The sequence below is a fragment of the Suillus paluster genome (genome assembly GCF_016628075.1).
Source record: "Suillus paluster strain FC165 chromosome Unknown EDB91scaffold_67, whole genome shotgun sequence".
NCBI classification, from domain to species: Eukaryota; Fungi; Basidiomycota; class Agaricomycetes; order Boletales; family Suillaceae; genus Suillus; species Suillus paluster.
The window spans coordinates 51,072-65,978 of record NW_024537627.1 but is presented as its reverse complement, the minus strand read 5'-3'; the positions used below and the strand labels follow the sequence as shown (position 1 = coordinate 65,978).

The following is a 14,907-nucleotide window of genomic DNA, read 5'->3' as shown; positions in this document are numbered from 1 at the left end:
GCGGGGTATGCCCGAGCCCAGTGCATTACAAAACGACCGACACAGAATTATGCAATGCGGTGAAATGTATCATATCAGGATGACCGCGATCTCAGCAATAGTCACCAGTCATATCTTACTAGTCAGTTACCAGACTCACAGACGCTCGATTAGGAAGATCTTCACCTTCAGAAACCACGTTACGAGTACATGAACAGGAGCGAGAATCTCCATCGAGTCTGGAATCATCACCCGATCGCCTTCCGCGGGATCTGGAGCAGTGAGAGAGATACGAAAACAGCTGCAGCTGCGAAATCAAATGTAAACATTGCTAGGAACATCTTGGTTAATCAATAAGTACTTACCAGCCGGTGTTCCATGTCATATGAGGAACGTAGCATGTCCCTGGCATGACCTCGATTGTGAGTATTAGATGCAGGTATGGAACCTCGCATCCAACACACACCATCGAGGTTAGTTCCTGCATAAGCGCAAACTCATCAGCTGCACCCAGACGAAGGGTTGGCTTGTATCACTTCCGTCTTAAACGGTGCTTCCCAAGATACTCTCCCCGAAGCGTCATCAAGATCGATCTCTTGCACGCCTGCCACTGCGAGCTCTCTCAACCTTTGTCTATTTTTTAATGATGCCATCAGTTATCGCCTCGCCTTCGCCTTCGCCTGCGTCGAGAACTATCCGCATCGACATTTCCACTCTGCACTTCCAATATCTGTGTTTCTAGACTTTCTGACCGACCCACGCCGTTACACGGTAGTATCGATACTCGGGAATGGTGCAGATGTCAGCATCGACCACTGCTCGCCGGCAGGAGCTAGAATACTTAATCCATGCTCGCTCAAAGTAGCATGAGGATACGGTGGCGAAGAACTAGGCGAGGTCGTGTCAAGGTATCGAACATTACATAACCTGACGTAGCCTACCTTGTGATGGGGCAAAGAGGACGACCGTGACCATGAAGTTGGAATTCGAAGCCGAACTACACGCAAGGGCAAGGCCTTCGACAGCGAGTTTCAATGGCACGGGAGGTTCAATAGGCTATATTGCTTCGGACATGGGGTCGCGAGGCATTGCCACCCACGTCCATGTATTTTTCTCTGCCATCATCACCGGCGCCGGGCGGCTCTCGTGCGCACTACCGTAGCACCGCCTACGCAAGGATATACACCACCTCTGTTGCGCAGTACGCCACTCCAACGATTGGCTACAACCGTCCATGAACTCTTGAGAGACAGAGCAACTGATCAGCGATGCTGATTCCACATACAAGGGAAATCCAACCTTCTGCCCAAGTAACAACATGATCTTTGTCAACCTCGTGGCTCAGCGCTCAGCGACTGGGATAGTAATGAGGGCATGCGCACGGACAGTGGACACTATGGATCACTTGATGGGCCTTGACTGCGGCTGCTTGGGTATTTATAGATTGGTCGATGTGCATTGCGGCAAAAACTTGGAAAGTTGGACGTTTGACAACGATTCAATAATCAATTGGCGTGTGAACTTTGAAGTTGGCATGAAGCAGTAAGTAGATTTTCTGGCTCGAAAATTGGATTCTTTATTGAATTTATTTGTCTCATTTGTCCAGCGGAACCCCTCATAACTCCTCCACCAGTCAAAATGAATGCATCTAGAGTGTCACGTCTGGCCACTGTGTGGCTTCGGTGACCCACCCATCTCTGAGTACTGAGTCTCAAGTTACATACACCAGCTGCACGCTCAAACGCTCATCCTGAACGAGTCAATTCGATCTATGTAACCCAGGTTTGCTTGTGGTGAATATTGACTTGGGCTTGTCTACGTCGACCATTCATAACTAACGAAGAAGACTACATCCACACCAGTAAGTAGGGGGCTCGGTTGTTAATGTTCAATGATATTCACCATCCCCTGCGGCGCGTCCCCTTCATAATTACACTTGCTGAACCCTGGTGCAAGAACTCCGAGTCGGATCCAGTGGAGCGCCTAGCGCCGGGCACTATCCTTCCCATCTCTCAACAAGACATAAATCAGCTGGTTTACACATCACGATGCAAGGCGGGGTGAGTATCTACTCGATTCAATTTTCCCGAACTCAGTTTGCTCGCGATGAATATGTATTGACTTAGATTTTTATAACTCGTCATAACTAACACATCATTACAGAAGCGGACGATCGTGGTTTCTTTTTCAGCTTTTGGGACATGAGGTAAGTGTCACATCACCGAGTATCAACATATAGTTCACATGTCTTGCCAGCATGTGTTAAACGTTGCGCAGCCTTATCATAAGCGTATTCTGGCGCTTAAACCTGGCGTTTCACACACCCACAGAGAGGTGCGGCCCTTGCGGGATGAACAGACATATACTCTCAACCTCAACATCACCATGACCCTCCTACCTTTGGCTATCTTGTTATGCGTCACTTTTGTGTGCGCTTCACAACCGAGCCTCAATGGCACTTGTGTCCCTTCACTCGATATCAGTGACTCTCCATCCCGCAGTGACACTAGAACTTTGTGGGACATCCTATGGAGCTGCGCCGCGACACTCTTCGCGTGCGCATGGACTGCCATCCACCCGAACATTCCGGGCATGAAAGAGGGAAAACTTACCATTACCTCTCGTCGTCTATTGATCATGGTCATGGCGCTGATCGCCCCAGAACTCATGATCACCTGGGCCGCACGGCAGTTTTTCAGTGCTCGTGCAGCTGCAAAGGAGTTCAATGACGAATTTGGTTCGCAACATGCCCAGGCCCATGGCGACCATGGAGATATAGCAGAGAGTACGGCTACATTGCTTCGTGAAATTTCAGAATTGGATGAAAGGAGCACTCCCAAAGCTGCGGTTCGCAATTTTCGAGGTCGGTTACATCCTCTGACCCTCTCGTCAGCGGCAACTAACATTTAACTGATACCTCGACAGAATGGACCATGGCGCATGGGTTCTTCGCGTGGATGGGTGGATTCATGCTCAATGTCGATGACAAGCCGCGAGCCACTCTTGATCCTGATGAACTTCTAGACTTTGTTCGTAAGGGATCCATGGACATGCCTATCATCACGGAGGCAGAGATAGAAGATCGAAGCAAAGGTGATGGACTCTCCAAAGGCATCGCCATTCTCCAGCTCGTGTGGTTTGTCCTCCAGCTCATCGCCCGTTACGCCCAGAACCTTCCAATCACACTGCTTGAAATTGACACTCTGGCTGTATCGGCATTGACCTGCATTACCTATTGCCTGTGGTGGAAGAAGCCTAAGAATGTAGGATGTCCCTATACTGTTCATTGGAAAACAACTGCATCTCCGCCGAGCAACTTAGCCTACGAGTATGTTGATAATATTCTTGTTCAAGATTGTTCTGATCAAACTGTAATCTAGCGAGAGCAATATAACACATGCATTGGGGTGTGACTGTTTTCCTTATTTCACCTATCTTACCTATCCCATTACGAGTCTTATGGGCTTTGAAGTCACCATTTCCCCCCGTGCTGCCCGTTCACATCGGGTTCCGTCTCTAGGTGGATATGGTGGCTATCATGATGTTATCATACTTCTCATTGGATGTTTCTGTGGGATCGTATTTGGAGGGATACATTGTCTGGGTTGGAATTTTTTGTTTCACAGACAGACGGAGCAGCTGTTATGGCGTACAGCATCCCTTATGATCATATGTTCACCGGTACCTATCCTTCTTTGTTCCGGCTTTTTTATGTCTGGCATTGATGACTCATCTTCCGCTCTGATTTTCATTATCAAAATTTCCTTGGGTATTGCTTCAGTCATCAGCGCTTTGATATATATCGCTGCACGTGTTACAATAATTGTACTTATGATCCTAAGCCTGCAATCGCTGCCGTCTGGCATATACGATACAGTAGCTTGGACCAATTTTTTTCCACATGTGTAGTTTTCTTACATCGCAGTCATGTACTATGATAACTTGCCTTGTTCTTTTGGAACCACTATGTTGCAATCGGGGGTGCGAGGCGGGTACGACTCGGATACGTTCGAACCTAGTGTATAACAGCCCGTAATTTCAACACGAGCAATGCTCAAAGATCAAAGCAAAGCCATGCTACATAATTATAAAGTAACAACAAACACGATTCCATGGGGTGGAATGTGACTACGACATCATTTAGATATGTTGCACGCGCAAAATCGAGGAGTGATACACACAAAAGAGCAGTATAGGTTTGGTATAGGCCATGAACGCGGATACGCGGGGATGTAAGCATCATACGTACATTTTGGCGAAGTACGTCAGATCAGCCCGGTCCCGAGGAGCCTCATGTGTATCAAGATATTAAAAATGCATATCCTCTGCTGCTGAAAATGCGCTTGACAAGCTCTTCGATTGCGTGTAAGTCCTCTGATCTGTCGAGTTATAATTATGTGAAAGTGGCCCTCCCAGGAGAAATGTCTGCCAGGAGATCACGTGCATCATACGCCAGCGCACGTCAGGACATTAGAGATATTATAGCGGTCCGCATTTTGTCCATGAAAGACAGAGATATCTGAAGATAATACCCCTCTGTACTTGCCTTGCTCTGCAACGCTGTAATGGGAATGGGTAAGTAGTAATTCTGAAATATGCCAAGGACATACAAAGTCTGTACGAATTGCGTATAAGCCTCGCCAGCTCTTGAAAATCTTTAACGACAAGATCCACTTCACCGCCGTCCTGCTTGCTACGCATACTCTCCCTTACCTCGCGTGGATCTTCAGCAGGTCTTGGGACATGTATCGTCTTGAAACCGACGCTGGCGGCGGCGAGGAGGTCGAACTTGTGCGCAGCCACCATCGCTATCTTGTGAGGAGGCAAATAAAGGTGGTATGCTGCGGATTCATAGACCTCCTTGTTTCTGCTTGGACATTAGGATGAGAGACAGATGTAAAAGTGATTGAGGCGCACGGTTTGTACGATCCGAACGTTTCGGATGAGAAGATACCATCTCAGGGAACACCTTGGTTCTTTACCTGTGGTGCTAGATAAGTAAAATTTCTGATGCGTACTGTATTACTCGGACTTGCACGTGAGCATAATATCCGGCTCTCTAGTCTTCTGAGAAATCTACCGCATTCTGTGAGCCTAATGTATGCGATCAGGGCGAGAGAATTGTACGAGGATGGAGATCTGTTACCTTCGAGAATCAGCCCCTTGCTAAGGCGGGCGACTTGACGAGTGACTGCTGCACCAGTTGAGGACGGTAACGAATACGTCGAACAAGCAAGCTTCTATGGGTCGAAGTGTTCGGTACTCATCATGATCACTGGTGTGCTTCAAGGGACGACAAGGCCGGGGTGGGAGTTCCTGGGACGGCATCAGTTGGTGCCAGTATCCGGTCGCACGGCGTCATCATTGCATACGAGTTGATGCAGGATGGTAACTTGAAGGAAGCTGCCTATCAAGCTAGCGCTTAGGCATCAAGTTTAAGCGGCATCCATATTCATGTATGAACATGCAACTTTCATTTGACGGCTAGCTATGCATGGTCAAGCCCATCGTTGTTCTGGCGCGGAAGTGTAGCGTATATATAAAACGCGCCTGGACAACGATAGTCAATTAGGCAGATCCTCACTTAGGAGCACACGAATAGGTGTAACAACCATCTGCATCGAATCTGGAATCACCGCCCAATCGCCTTCGGCGGGATCTAGAGCAGTGAGAGAGATACCAAAGCAGCTGCAGCTGCAAAAATAAAAGTGAGCTTTGTGAGGAACATTAGTAAATCAATAAGTGATTACCAGCCGCCGTATATGCCTTATGTGGAGGAACAGAGGGCCCGGCGTTCAAAACACACTATCGAGGTAAGTTCCTGCATAGACACAAACTCATCAGCTGCTGTGCTGCACCCAGATGAATGGTGGGCTTGTATCATTTCCGTTTCTCGGGTGGCGCCTCCTACAATACTCATCCAGAAACTAGATCGATATCTTGCGCGCCTTCTTCTGCGAGGTCTCTCCACGAGAGTGATGGCCCCGCCTTGGTCCGCCTCAACATCTCCACTCTGCACTTCCAATATGTGTTCCTAAACTTTCCGACCCATCCTACGGAGGTATCGATACTCGGAGAATGGCGCACATGTCAGCATCGGCCACCACATGCTATTAGGGGCTAGAATGTTGCATTCATGCTCGCTCAAGGTAGCACGAGGATACGGTGGCGAAAAACTAGGGAAGATCATATCAGCATTGATAAATCGACTCAGCGTGCCTCGTGATTGGACTAAGAAGACGGCCATGACCATGAAGTGGGGATTCAAAGTCGAATGGGCGAAGGGCAAGGTCTTCCAGATCGGAATGCGAAGACCACATGCATTTCCATCGGTAGCACTGGAGGTTCTTCAGGTAGATTTAGGTCCGACAGAAGATCGCAAGGCATTGCTATCCACGTACATGTGTTTCCCTTCACCGTCATATTCTGGCGCAGCACTGCTCTGATGCGCAGTGCTGTGGCACTGCCTAGCGAGTACCTACGCCACTCGAATGCCCATGGTCAAGAATGACTCCAATGTTCACAAGCGCCATCATCGTCCAATCGCATGCTTCGACTCCCTCAATTACGATGGGATCGTGAGTGAGGGTCGGAACGAAGTCGGCGAGTTTGGATGTTTCTTGATGTGCAACATGCAATGCGGGAAGTTTAGTGTGCGGGCGAGGCTACCACTGCGTATGTGAACTCTTCATTGATATAACAAATGGTGAAGAGCGATCATGCTATGGAAAATAACTAATCAACGATATTGCAGATAGAACCTGTGAAATGGTACCTGTTGCCAAAGTAATGCACGGTGCGTGCTGTATCGACCTCAGCAACAAAGATAGAAATGCAACTTCAAGCCTGTACCCGCAAGACCTTGAGCATGCTACCTTCAATATGCTTCGTCATCACTCGTTCCCTGACGTAACATTGATCATCCGCGCAGCAACGGTGCCAATGCCTGAGCTCTCGAGTGATACATCCGCACGGTGGGACGATCAGAAGAGTCGATCTGACATTCGTTTGCGACTTGCTCGGGGCATTGACAAGTTCCTCGTGGGAAAATGCAGCGGCTGCTTCAGATACGGCGCTGAAGCGCTTAGACTGAGCCTTCGTCGTAGGAATATTAATGTGAAGGAACCTTACGCTCGGCACCTGCCACCAGTACATGATTATCATCTCAACTCCTGCCGTGGAGCTCCTCCAGTCGTCCAAATGAATAAATGGGTCTACTAAGAGAGTTTTCTTGAGTCTCACGCGTCTGGTCATGTGGCTTCTCAGTCGAAATGAATGCGTGTATGAGCAATTTAAACACGTTTTTGTGGTCTTACTTCCGGTCCAAATCCGCAGGCGTAGCGGTGCTGTAGCCAACCTTTGTACTCCTTCCCTCTCTCCACAACTGGTCACATACACCACCTGTTTTACCCGCCACGTCAAGCGTTTTTCCCTATCTCAGTTTGCTTGCGATCTTGAATATGTACTAACGGAGATTTTTCTTATCACTTTGTCATGAATTAACACATCGTCCTTCGGAAGGTCCCCGACCAGCATGCATTGAGCGTTGCGCAGCCTATCATGAACGTGCACAGTGCCATCATGATTCCCAGCACCAGTGATAATCCATGCTAGGCTTACGAGGCATGGGCCCTAAACTACGTCTCATGCATGCGACCACGATCCATACAAGAGAGGTGCGGAAAATGAACAGATGTATGCTCTAGACATCACCATGAGCCCTCATACCCTTGGCTATCCTTGTTATACATACCGTTTGTTTACGCTTCACAACCGAGCCTCAATGGCACTTCTATCCCTACCCCCGACGTCAGTGACTGTCCATCCTGCAGTGACACCAGAACTTTGTGGGACATCCTATGGAGCTGCGCCGCAACACTCTTCGCAGTGCGCATGGACTGCCATCCACCCGAACATTCCGGGCATGAAAGAGGGGAAAACTTGCCATGACCTCTCGTCGTCTATTAATCATGGTCATGGCGCTGATCGCTCCCAGAACTCATGATCACCTGGGCCGCGCGGCAGTTTTTCAGTGCTCGTGCAAGCTGCAAAGAAATTTAATGATGAATTTGGTTCGCAACATGCCCAGGCCCAATGGCGACCATGGAGATATAGTCAGAGAGTACAGCTACATTGCTTCATGAAATTTCAGAATCGGATGAAGGAAGTGCTCCCAAAGCTGCGGTTCGCAATTTTCGAGGTCGGTTACATGCTCAGACCCTCTCGTCAGCGGCAACTAACATTCAACTGATACCTTGACAGAATGGACCAGTGACGCATGGGTTCTTCGCATGGATGGGTGGATTCATGCTCTATGTCAATGACAAGCCACGAGCCACTCTTCATCCCAATGAACTTCTCAACTTTGTTCGTAAGGGATCCATGGACATGCCTGTCATCACGGAGACAGAGATAGAAGATCGAAGCAAAGGTGATGGACTCTCCAAAGGCATTGCCATTCTCCAGCTCGTGTGGTTCGTCCTCCAGCTCGTCGCCCGTTACACCCAGAACCTTCCAATCACACTGCTTGAAGTTGACACTCTGGCTGTATCGGCATTGACCTGCATTACCTATTGCCTTTGGTGGAAGAAGCCTAAGGATGTAGGATGTCCTTATACTGTTCATTTGAAAACAACTGCATCTCCACCGAGCAACTTAGCCTACGAGTATGTTGATAATATTCTTGCTCGAGGCTGTTCTGATTCACCTACATTCTAGCAACGACGATATACAAGATGTGCCTGTTTATTGTGACTGTTGTCCTTATTTCGTCTATCTTGTCTATCCCATTACGAGTCTTATGGGCATTAGAGTCACCATTTCCCCCCGTGCTGCCCGTTCACGTCGGGTTCCGTCTCTAGGTGGATATGGTGAGTATCATGGTCATACCATACTTCTCATTGGATGTTTCTGTGGGATGGTGTTTGGAGGGATACATTGTCTGGGTTGGAATTTTTTGTTTCACAGACAGACGGAGCAGCTGTTATGGCGTGCAGCATCCCTTATGATCATGTGTTCACCGGTACCTATCCTTCTTTTTTCCGGCATTATTTTGTCTGGCATTGATAAATCATCCGTTCTGATTGAGATTATCGGAAATTCTTTGTTTGTTGCTTCAATCATCAGCATTTTGATATACATTACTGCACGTGTTACACTAATTGTACTTATGATTCTAAGCCTGCAATCGCTGCCGTCTGGCGTATATAATACAGTAGCTTGGACCAAGTTCTTTCCACATTTGTAGTTTTCTTACATCGCAGTCATGTACTATGATAACTCGCCTTGCTCTTCTGGAACCACTATGTTGCAATCGAGGGTGCGAGGCGGGTACGACTCAGATACGTTCGAACCTAGTGTATAGCAGCCCATAAATTCAACACGAGCAACGCTCAAACATCAAAGCAATGCCATACTGCACGATTATGAAACAACGAACACGATTCCGTGGGATGGAATGTGGGTAGGACGCCATCTAGATACGCAGCGTGCGCACGATCGAAGAGTTGATACAACACAAAAGAATACTATCGCAGACCACGGGACATAAGCATCATATAAATATTTTGGCGAAGTACGTCAGATCAGCCTAGTCCCGAGGAGCCTCATGCGCAGGGAAGATAACGAGAATGCATGCCCTCTGCTGCTTGAAACACGCTTGGCAGGCTCGTGAAAGTCCTCCGATCTGTCGAGGTCGGGATAGTTCAGTGCAAGTAGCTCTCTCAGGAGAAATTTCTGTGCCAGGACGTCATATGCATCATATGCCAGCGCACGTCAGGACATTAGATATATTGTAATGGTCTGCATTTTGTCTATGGAAGACAGAGATATCTGAAGACAATACCCCTCTGCACTTGCTTCTCTCTGCAACGCTGTAATTGGAATGAGCAAGCAGTAATTCTGAAATATGCCAAGGACATACAAAGTCTGTACGAATTGCGAGCTTCATCAACTTTGTCGAGATTCACGTATAAGCCTCGCCAGCTCTTGAAAATATTTAACGACAACATCCACTTCACCACCGTCCTGCTTGCTACGCATACTCTCCCTTACCTCGCGTGGATCTTCAGCAGGTCTTGGGACATATATCGTCTTGAAACTGACGCTGGCGGCGGCGAGGAGGTCGAACTTGTGCGCAGCAACCATCGCTATCTTGTGAGGAGGCAAAGAAAGGTGGGATGCTGCGGATTCATAGACCTGCTTGTTTCTGCTTGGATATTAGGATCAGATGGATAGAAGAGTAATGAAGACGTACGACTCGTACGATCCCAACATTTCAGATGACATCCCAGGGAAAAATTTGGTTCTTTGCCTGTGTCATTGGTTAGAAAAATGTCTGATGCGTACTGCGTTACTCAATTACCAGAGCGAGAATATAGACGTGGCGTTTGAGTTCTGTCAGGCCGAGGATAGTGTCCTGATACGCTATTAAGGAGTGATTAGCCAGCCTTGTATGCGGGTTCACTGAAAATCCGCACCGTCCAAGTTGTGCCAGATCATGGTCAGCTCTTCACGATCTAATCCCCCCCAGACTTCTGCAAAACAAGACCAGCGCAGGGTAGTGAGCATATCATCCAATATCTGCAAATACAGGTCACGTGCACGAAAGTGTGAGTCTGCTTGAATACCAGTTACCTGTCAATGCATGATGTCTGCGTTGAAAGTGCCCTCCCCGCCCTGGGCTACTCTGTTGATGTGGCAACGTGCAGGTCACGGTCCCGAACTCGAGATCTAAGAGCGATGGACTTGCACATGGGCATAATATCCGGCTCTCCAGTTGTCTGCGAAATCGATCGCATCCTGTGTGCCTGGTAGACGAGATCGGTATAGAGATTTATGAGGATGAAGATCTGTTACCTTCTAGAAACAGCCCCCTGCTAAGGCGGGCCACTTGGTGGGTAACTGCTGTGCCAGTTGAGGACCGTATCGAATACGTCGAACACGCAAGCGTCTATTTTGCGGAGGACGAGGTGTTCGGTGCTCGTCATGATCGCTGGAGTACTTCAAGGGACGACAGGGTTGGGGAGGGAGTTCCTGAGACGATATCAGTTGGTACCAGTGTCTATTCACATAACGTCATCATTGCACACGAGTGGATGATAACTTGAAGGAGGCTGCCCATCGAGCTAGCGCTAAGTTAGGCATCAAGTTCAAGTGCCATCCATATCCTATGTATGAACATGCAACTGTAACTTGATAACTAGCTACGCACGAACAAGCCTATCGTTTTTCTGGCGTGGAAGTGTACCGTGTGTAGAAAACGCGCCTGGATAACGATGATCGATGGGCAGATCCTCACCTTCTCAAGCCGCGTCACGAGCACATGAATAGGTGCAACAGCCATCTGCATCGAATCTGAAATCACCGCCCAATCGCCTTCGGCGGGATCTAGAGCAGTGAGAGAGATACCAAAGCAGCTGCGGCTGCAAAAATGAATGTGAGCTTTGTGAGAAACATTGGAAAATCAATAAGTGCTTACCAGCCGGAGTATATGCCTTATGTGGGAGAACGGAGGGCACGGTGTTCAAAACACACCATCGAGGTTAGTTCTTGCATAGGCACAAGTTCATCAGCTGATGTGCTGCTCCCAGATGAATGGTGGGTTCATATCACTTCCGTTCCTTGAGCGGTGCCTCCTACAATATTCTTCCCGAAGCTAGATCGATATCTTGCGTGCCTTCCGATGTGAGGTCTCTACATAAGAGAAGAAAAATCTTTAATGATGTCCCACCTTCGTCCGCCTCAACATCTCCGCTCTGTACATCCAATATCTGTGTTCCTAGACTTTCCGACAGCCCGACACCATCCCACGGCGGTATCAATACTCGGGGAATGGCGCACATGTCAGCATCGACCACCGCTCACTGTTAGAGAATATTCAATCGATGCTCGCTCAAGGTAGCACGAGGATACGGTGGCGAAGATCGTATCAAGGTATCGAACATTCCACAAATCCAATCAGCGTACCTCGTGATTAGGCCAAGATGACCGCGGTCGTGAAGTTGGAATTCAAAGTTGAACGGACGAAGGGCAAGGCCTTCCAGATCGGATTGCGAAGACCACACGAGTTTCTACTGGTAACACTGGAGGCTATTCACGTCAGACAGGATATCGCAAGGCATCGCCATACACGTACAGGCGTTCTGGGCACGCGTGACTCTTATGCGCACTACCATGGCACCGCCTATGCGAGGATCTACACCACCACACTTGCGCAGCATGCCACTCGCCTATACTCGAGCATGACTCCAATGTTCACAAGCGCCATCATCATCATCCAATCGCATGCCTCGACTCCCTCAATTACGATGTGCTCACGAGTGAGGGTCGGCAAAAATTCGACGAGTTTGGATGTTCCTGAATGTACAACATGCCGCGCAGCAGGACAGAAAGGTTTGGTGCGAGGGCGTGGCTACCACTGCATACGTGAACTCTTGATAGATATAACAGATGGTGGAGAGCGATCATGCTAGGGAAAACAACTAATCAGCAATATTGCAGATATAATATGTGGAAATGTACCTCTTGCCAAAGTAATACATGGCGCGTGCTAGTCGACCTCTGGTTCAGCAGCAGCCGAGATAGTAATGCAACTTGCCTGTACCTGCAAGACCTTGAATGTGCCACCTTCAATATACTCGGTCATCACCCGTTCCTTAGCTCAACATCATCCGCATAGCAACGGGGTCAACGATTGGGCTTGCGAGTTATGCATCCGCACAGTGGGACAATCAGAAGTCAATCTAACATTCGTTTGCGACTTGCTCGAGGAATTGACAGGTTCCTCGTCGGATGCAGTGGCTGCTTGAGATCTCTTCAGATACGGCGTCTATGGTGACTTTGAGTATGTCCATTAACGGTTCATTGCGACGGCCCACAGCCATGCGCGTGCAAAATCATCAAGATTCGATTTGGACGACAGACCAGAACGACTCGGGGTGCAGATGACTTGATCGAGAGCGAGCTGTGAACAAAATGAGGTGCATCTTGACTCTCGAGGACTAAGTAAACCGTCTGTAGACGAAGTGGAAAGTGTACATGAGGCTGTCAGCTGTAGTGCTGACCGTAGCGCTCAAACTGAGCTTCGTCGTGGGAATATGAAGAAACCTTATGCTCGGCACCAATTGGATTCAGTATACTATCATCATCATCTATCGATCAAATAAATATTGCATCTCATGTCTGTGGCTTCTACTGGCCCACCCGGGTCTTTGAGGACTGAGTATCTATATCAAGTTTCACATACAGCAGCTGCACGCTCAAGCGCTCACGTTGCAATACTGGATAAGCGTCTGCTTAATTCAATATACTGGGTAATCTAGGTTTGCTTGGGACGAATATTGACTTTGGCTTGTCTACCCATAACTAAAACGAAGAAGCATACACTCACACCAGTAAGTAGAGGACCCGGCATACATTGTTAATTTTCAACGATACTAGCATTCACTGTCATCCCCTGCGGCGTCCCTTCATAATTGCACTTGCTGAACCCTAGATACAAGAGTGCAGAGTCGGACGCTGCAGACCCGATGGAGCGCCTGGTGCCGCGCACAATTCGATCTGCAGCAGTCGAATGAATGCGCGTGTGAGCAGCTTGGACATCGTTGCACTTCACCATCAGGCCTAGGCTGAACGTGTGTAGGCAGCAAGTTTTTGTGCTTCTTCTCATTCCTCAACAACAGGTTTACATAAACCAGCTGGTTTACGCGTCACGATGCAAGACGGGGTTAGTACTCAGAGTTTTCCTGATCTCAGTTTACTTGTAATGAACGTGTATTGACTTTGATTTGTACACCCAGATGATGTATTCGTCGATGCAATTCGAGAGTATGAATTCGAGACTCGGGTAGCGCGAGAGGAGGATGGTGAAGGTGTAGAAGTTGGTGATGATTGACACTTTAGGAGGCCCTTGGATTTTCACGAGTGTATGCATGCTTGTGCGCCTTGAATACATTCGATTTCGTTGTTTTGTGGTTCTGGCGTGATTGGTGAGAGCTATAGTAGCAGTGTGTAGCTGGCTGTAGCTCGAATAAAGCTACTCCTGTTGTACTATGTAGCGCCTGTAGCTGGTTACTGTAGCTCGAATAAGCTACTCCTGTTGTACTATGTAGCGCCTGTAGTAGTCTGTAGTAGTCTGTAGCACCTGTAGCTGGTTACTACAGGAGTTGCTGTAGCGCTATATAGCTAACCGTGTGATTATGTAGTTGTGTGTAGTAGGTACTTGACACATTGGGCTACAGGTACTAAACTGACTATATAGCTCCGTGTAGTCAAGGGTATTTTTCCTGAGGCCTGATGACCGGTACCTATCCTTCTTCTTTCCGGCTTGTGGTCTGGCATTGATAACTCATCTTCCACTCTAACTAAGATTATCATAATTTCCTTAATTGTTGCTTCAATCATCAGCTCTTTTATGTATATTGTTGCACGTGTTACACTAATTGTACTTATGATCCTAAGCCTGCAATCACTTAGGCTCGTGACCAGCCTGGCGTATACTACCACGGATGCTCGAGTGGCAAAATTCACACACATCTCAAAAACGCACGTAGGCAGAATGGTTACGAGTCTAGCAATCACTGCCGTCTGGCGTATATGATACAATAGCTTGGACCAAGTTTTTTCCACATTTGTAGTTTTCTTACATCGCAGTCATGTACTATAATAACTCGCCTTGCTCTTTTGGAATCACTATGTTGCAATCAGGGGTGCGAAGCGGGTATGACTTGGATACGTTCGAACCTAGTGCATAGCAGCCCGTAAATTCAACACGAGCAACGCTCGAAGATCAAAGCAAAGCCATGCTGCACGATTATGAAACAACGAACGTGATTCCGTAGGAGGAAATGTGGGTAGGACGCCATCTAGATACGCAGCGTGCGCACAATCGAAGAGGAATTGACACAACACAAAAAGAGCATTAACGCA

At 48.0% G+C, this 14,907-nt stretch overlaps 4 protein-coding genes across 4 annotated transcripts; 2 read left to right on the top strand and 2 right to left on the bottom strand.

The window, feature by feature from the left end:
* Positions 1-1,946: 1,946 nt before the first annotated feature.
* On the top strand, positions 1,947-3,952 carry EDB91DRAFT_737230 (uncharacterized protein). Its single transcript, XM_041328241.1, has 5 exons — positions 1,947-2,039; positions 2,143-2,185; positions 2,236-2,842; positions 2,905-3,307; positions 3,360-3,952. The coding sequence occupies exons 3-5, from the start codon at positions 2,365-2,367 to the stop codon at positions 3,886-3,888; spliced, it is 1,410 nt and encodes a 469-aa protein (XP_041173259.1). The 5' UTR covers positions 1,947-2,039; positions 2,143-2,185; positions 2,236-2,364; the 3' UTR covers positions 3,889-3,952.
* A 379-nt stretch (positions 3,953-4,331) lies between these two features.
* Positions 4,332-4,871, bottom strand: EDB91DRAFT_737148 (uncharacterized protein). Its single transcript, XM_041328240.1, has 2 exons — positions 4,590-4,871; positions 4,332-4,539 (listed from the first exon to the last, which is right to left on the bottom strand). The coding sequence occupies exons 1-2, from the start codon at positions 4,783-4,785 to the stop codon at positions 4,442-4,444; spliced, it is 294 nt and encodes a 97-aa protein (XP_041173258.1). The 5' UTR covers positions 4,786-4,871; the 3' UTR covers positions 4,332-4,441.
* A 2,749-nt stretch (positions 4,872-7,620) lies between these two features.
* Positions 7,621-9,334, top strand: EDB91DRAFT_737112 (uncharacterized protein). The gene is made up of 3 exons (XM_041328239.1): positions 7,621-8,179; positions 8,242-8,645; positions 8,698-9,334. Exons 1-3 carry the CDS (start codon positions 8,120-8,122, stop codon positions 9,224-9,226), a joined length of 993 nt encoding a protein of 330 aa, XP_041173257.1. The 5' UTR covers positions 7,621-8,119; the 3' UTR covers positions 9,227-9,334.
* A 593-nt stretch (positions 9,335-9,927) lies between these two features.
* Positions 9,928-10,479, bottom strand: EDB91DRAFT_1252386 (uncharacterized protein; the record flags this gene model as incomplete). Its single annotated transcript, XM_041323505.1, has 4 exons — positions 9,928-10,186; positions 10,235-10,291; positions 10,335-10,404; positions 10,458-10,479. The coding sequence occupies 4 exons, from the start codon at positions 10,477-10,479 to the stop codon at positions 9,928-9,930; spliced, it is 408 nt and encodes a 135-aa protein (XP_041173256.1).
* Positions 10,480-14,907: the final 4,428 nt, after the last annotated feature.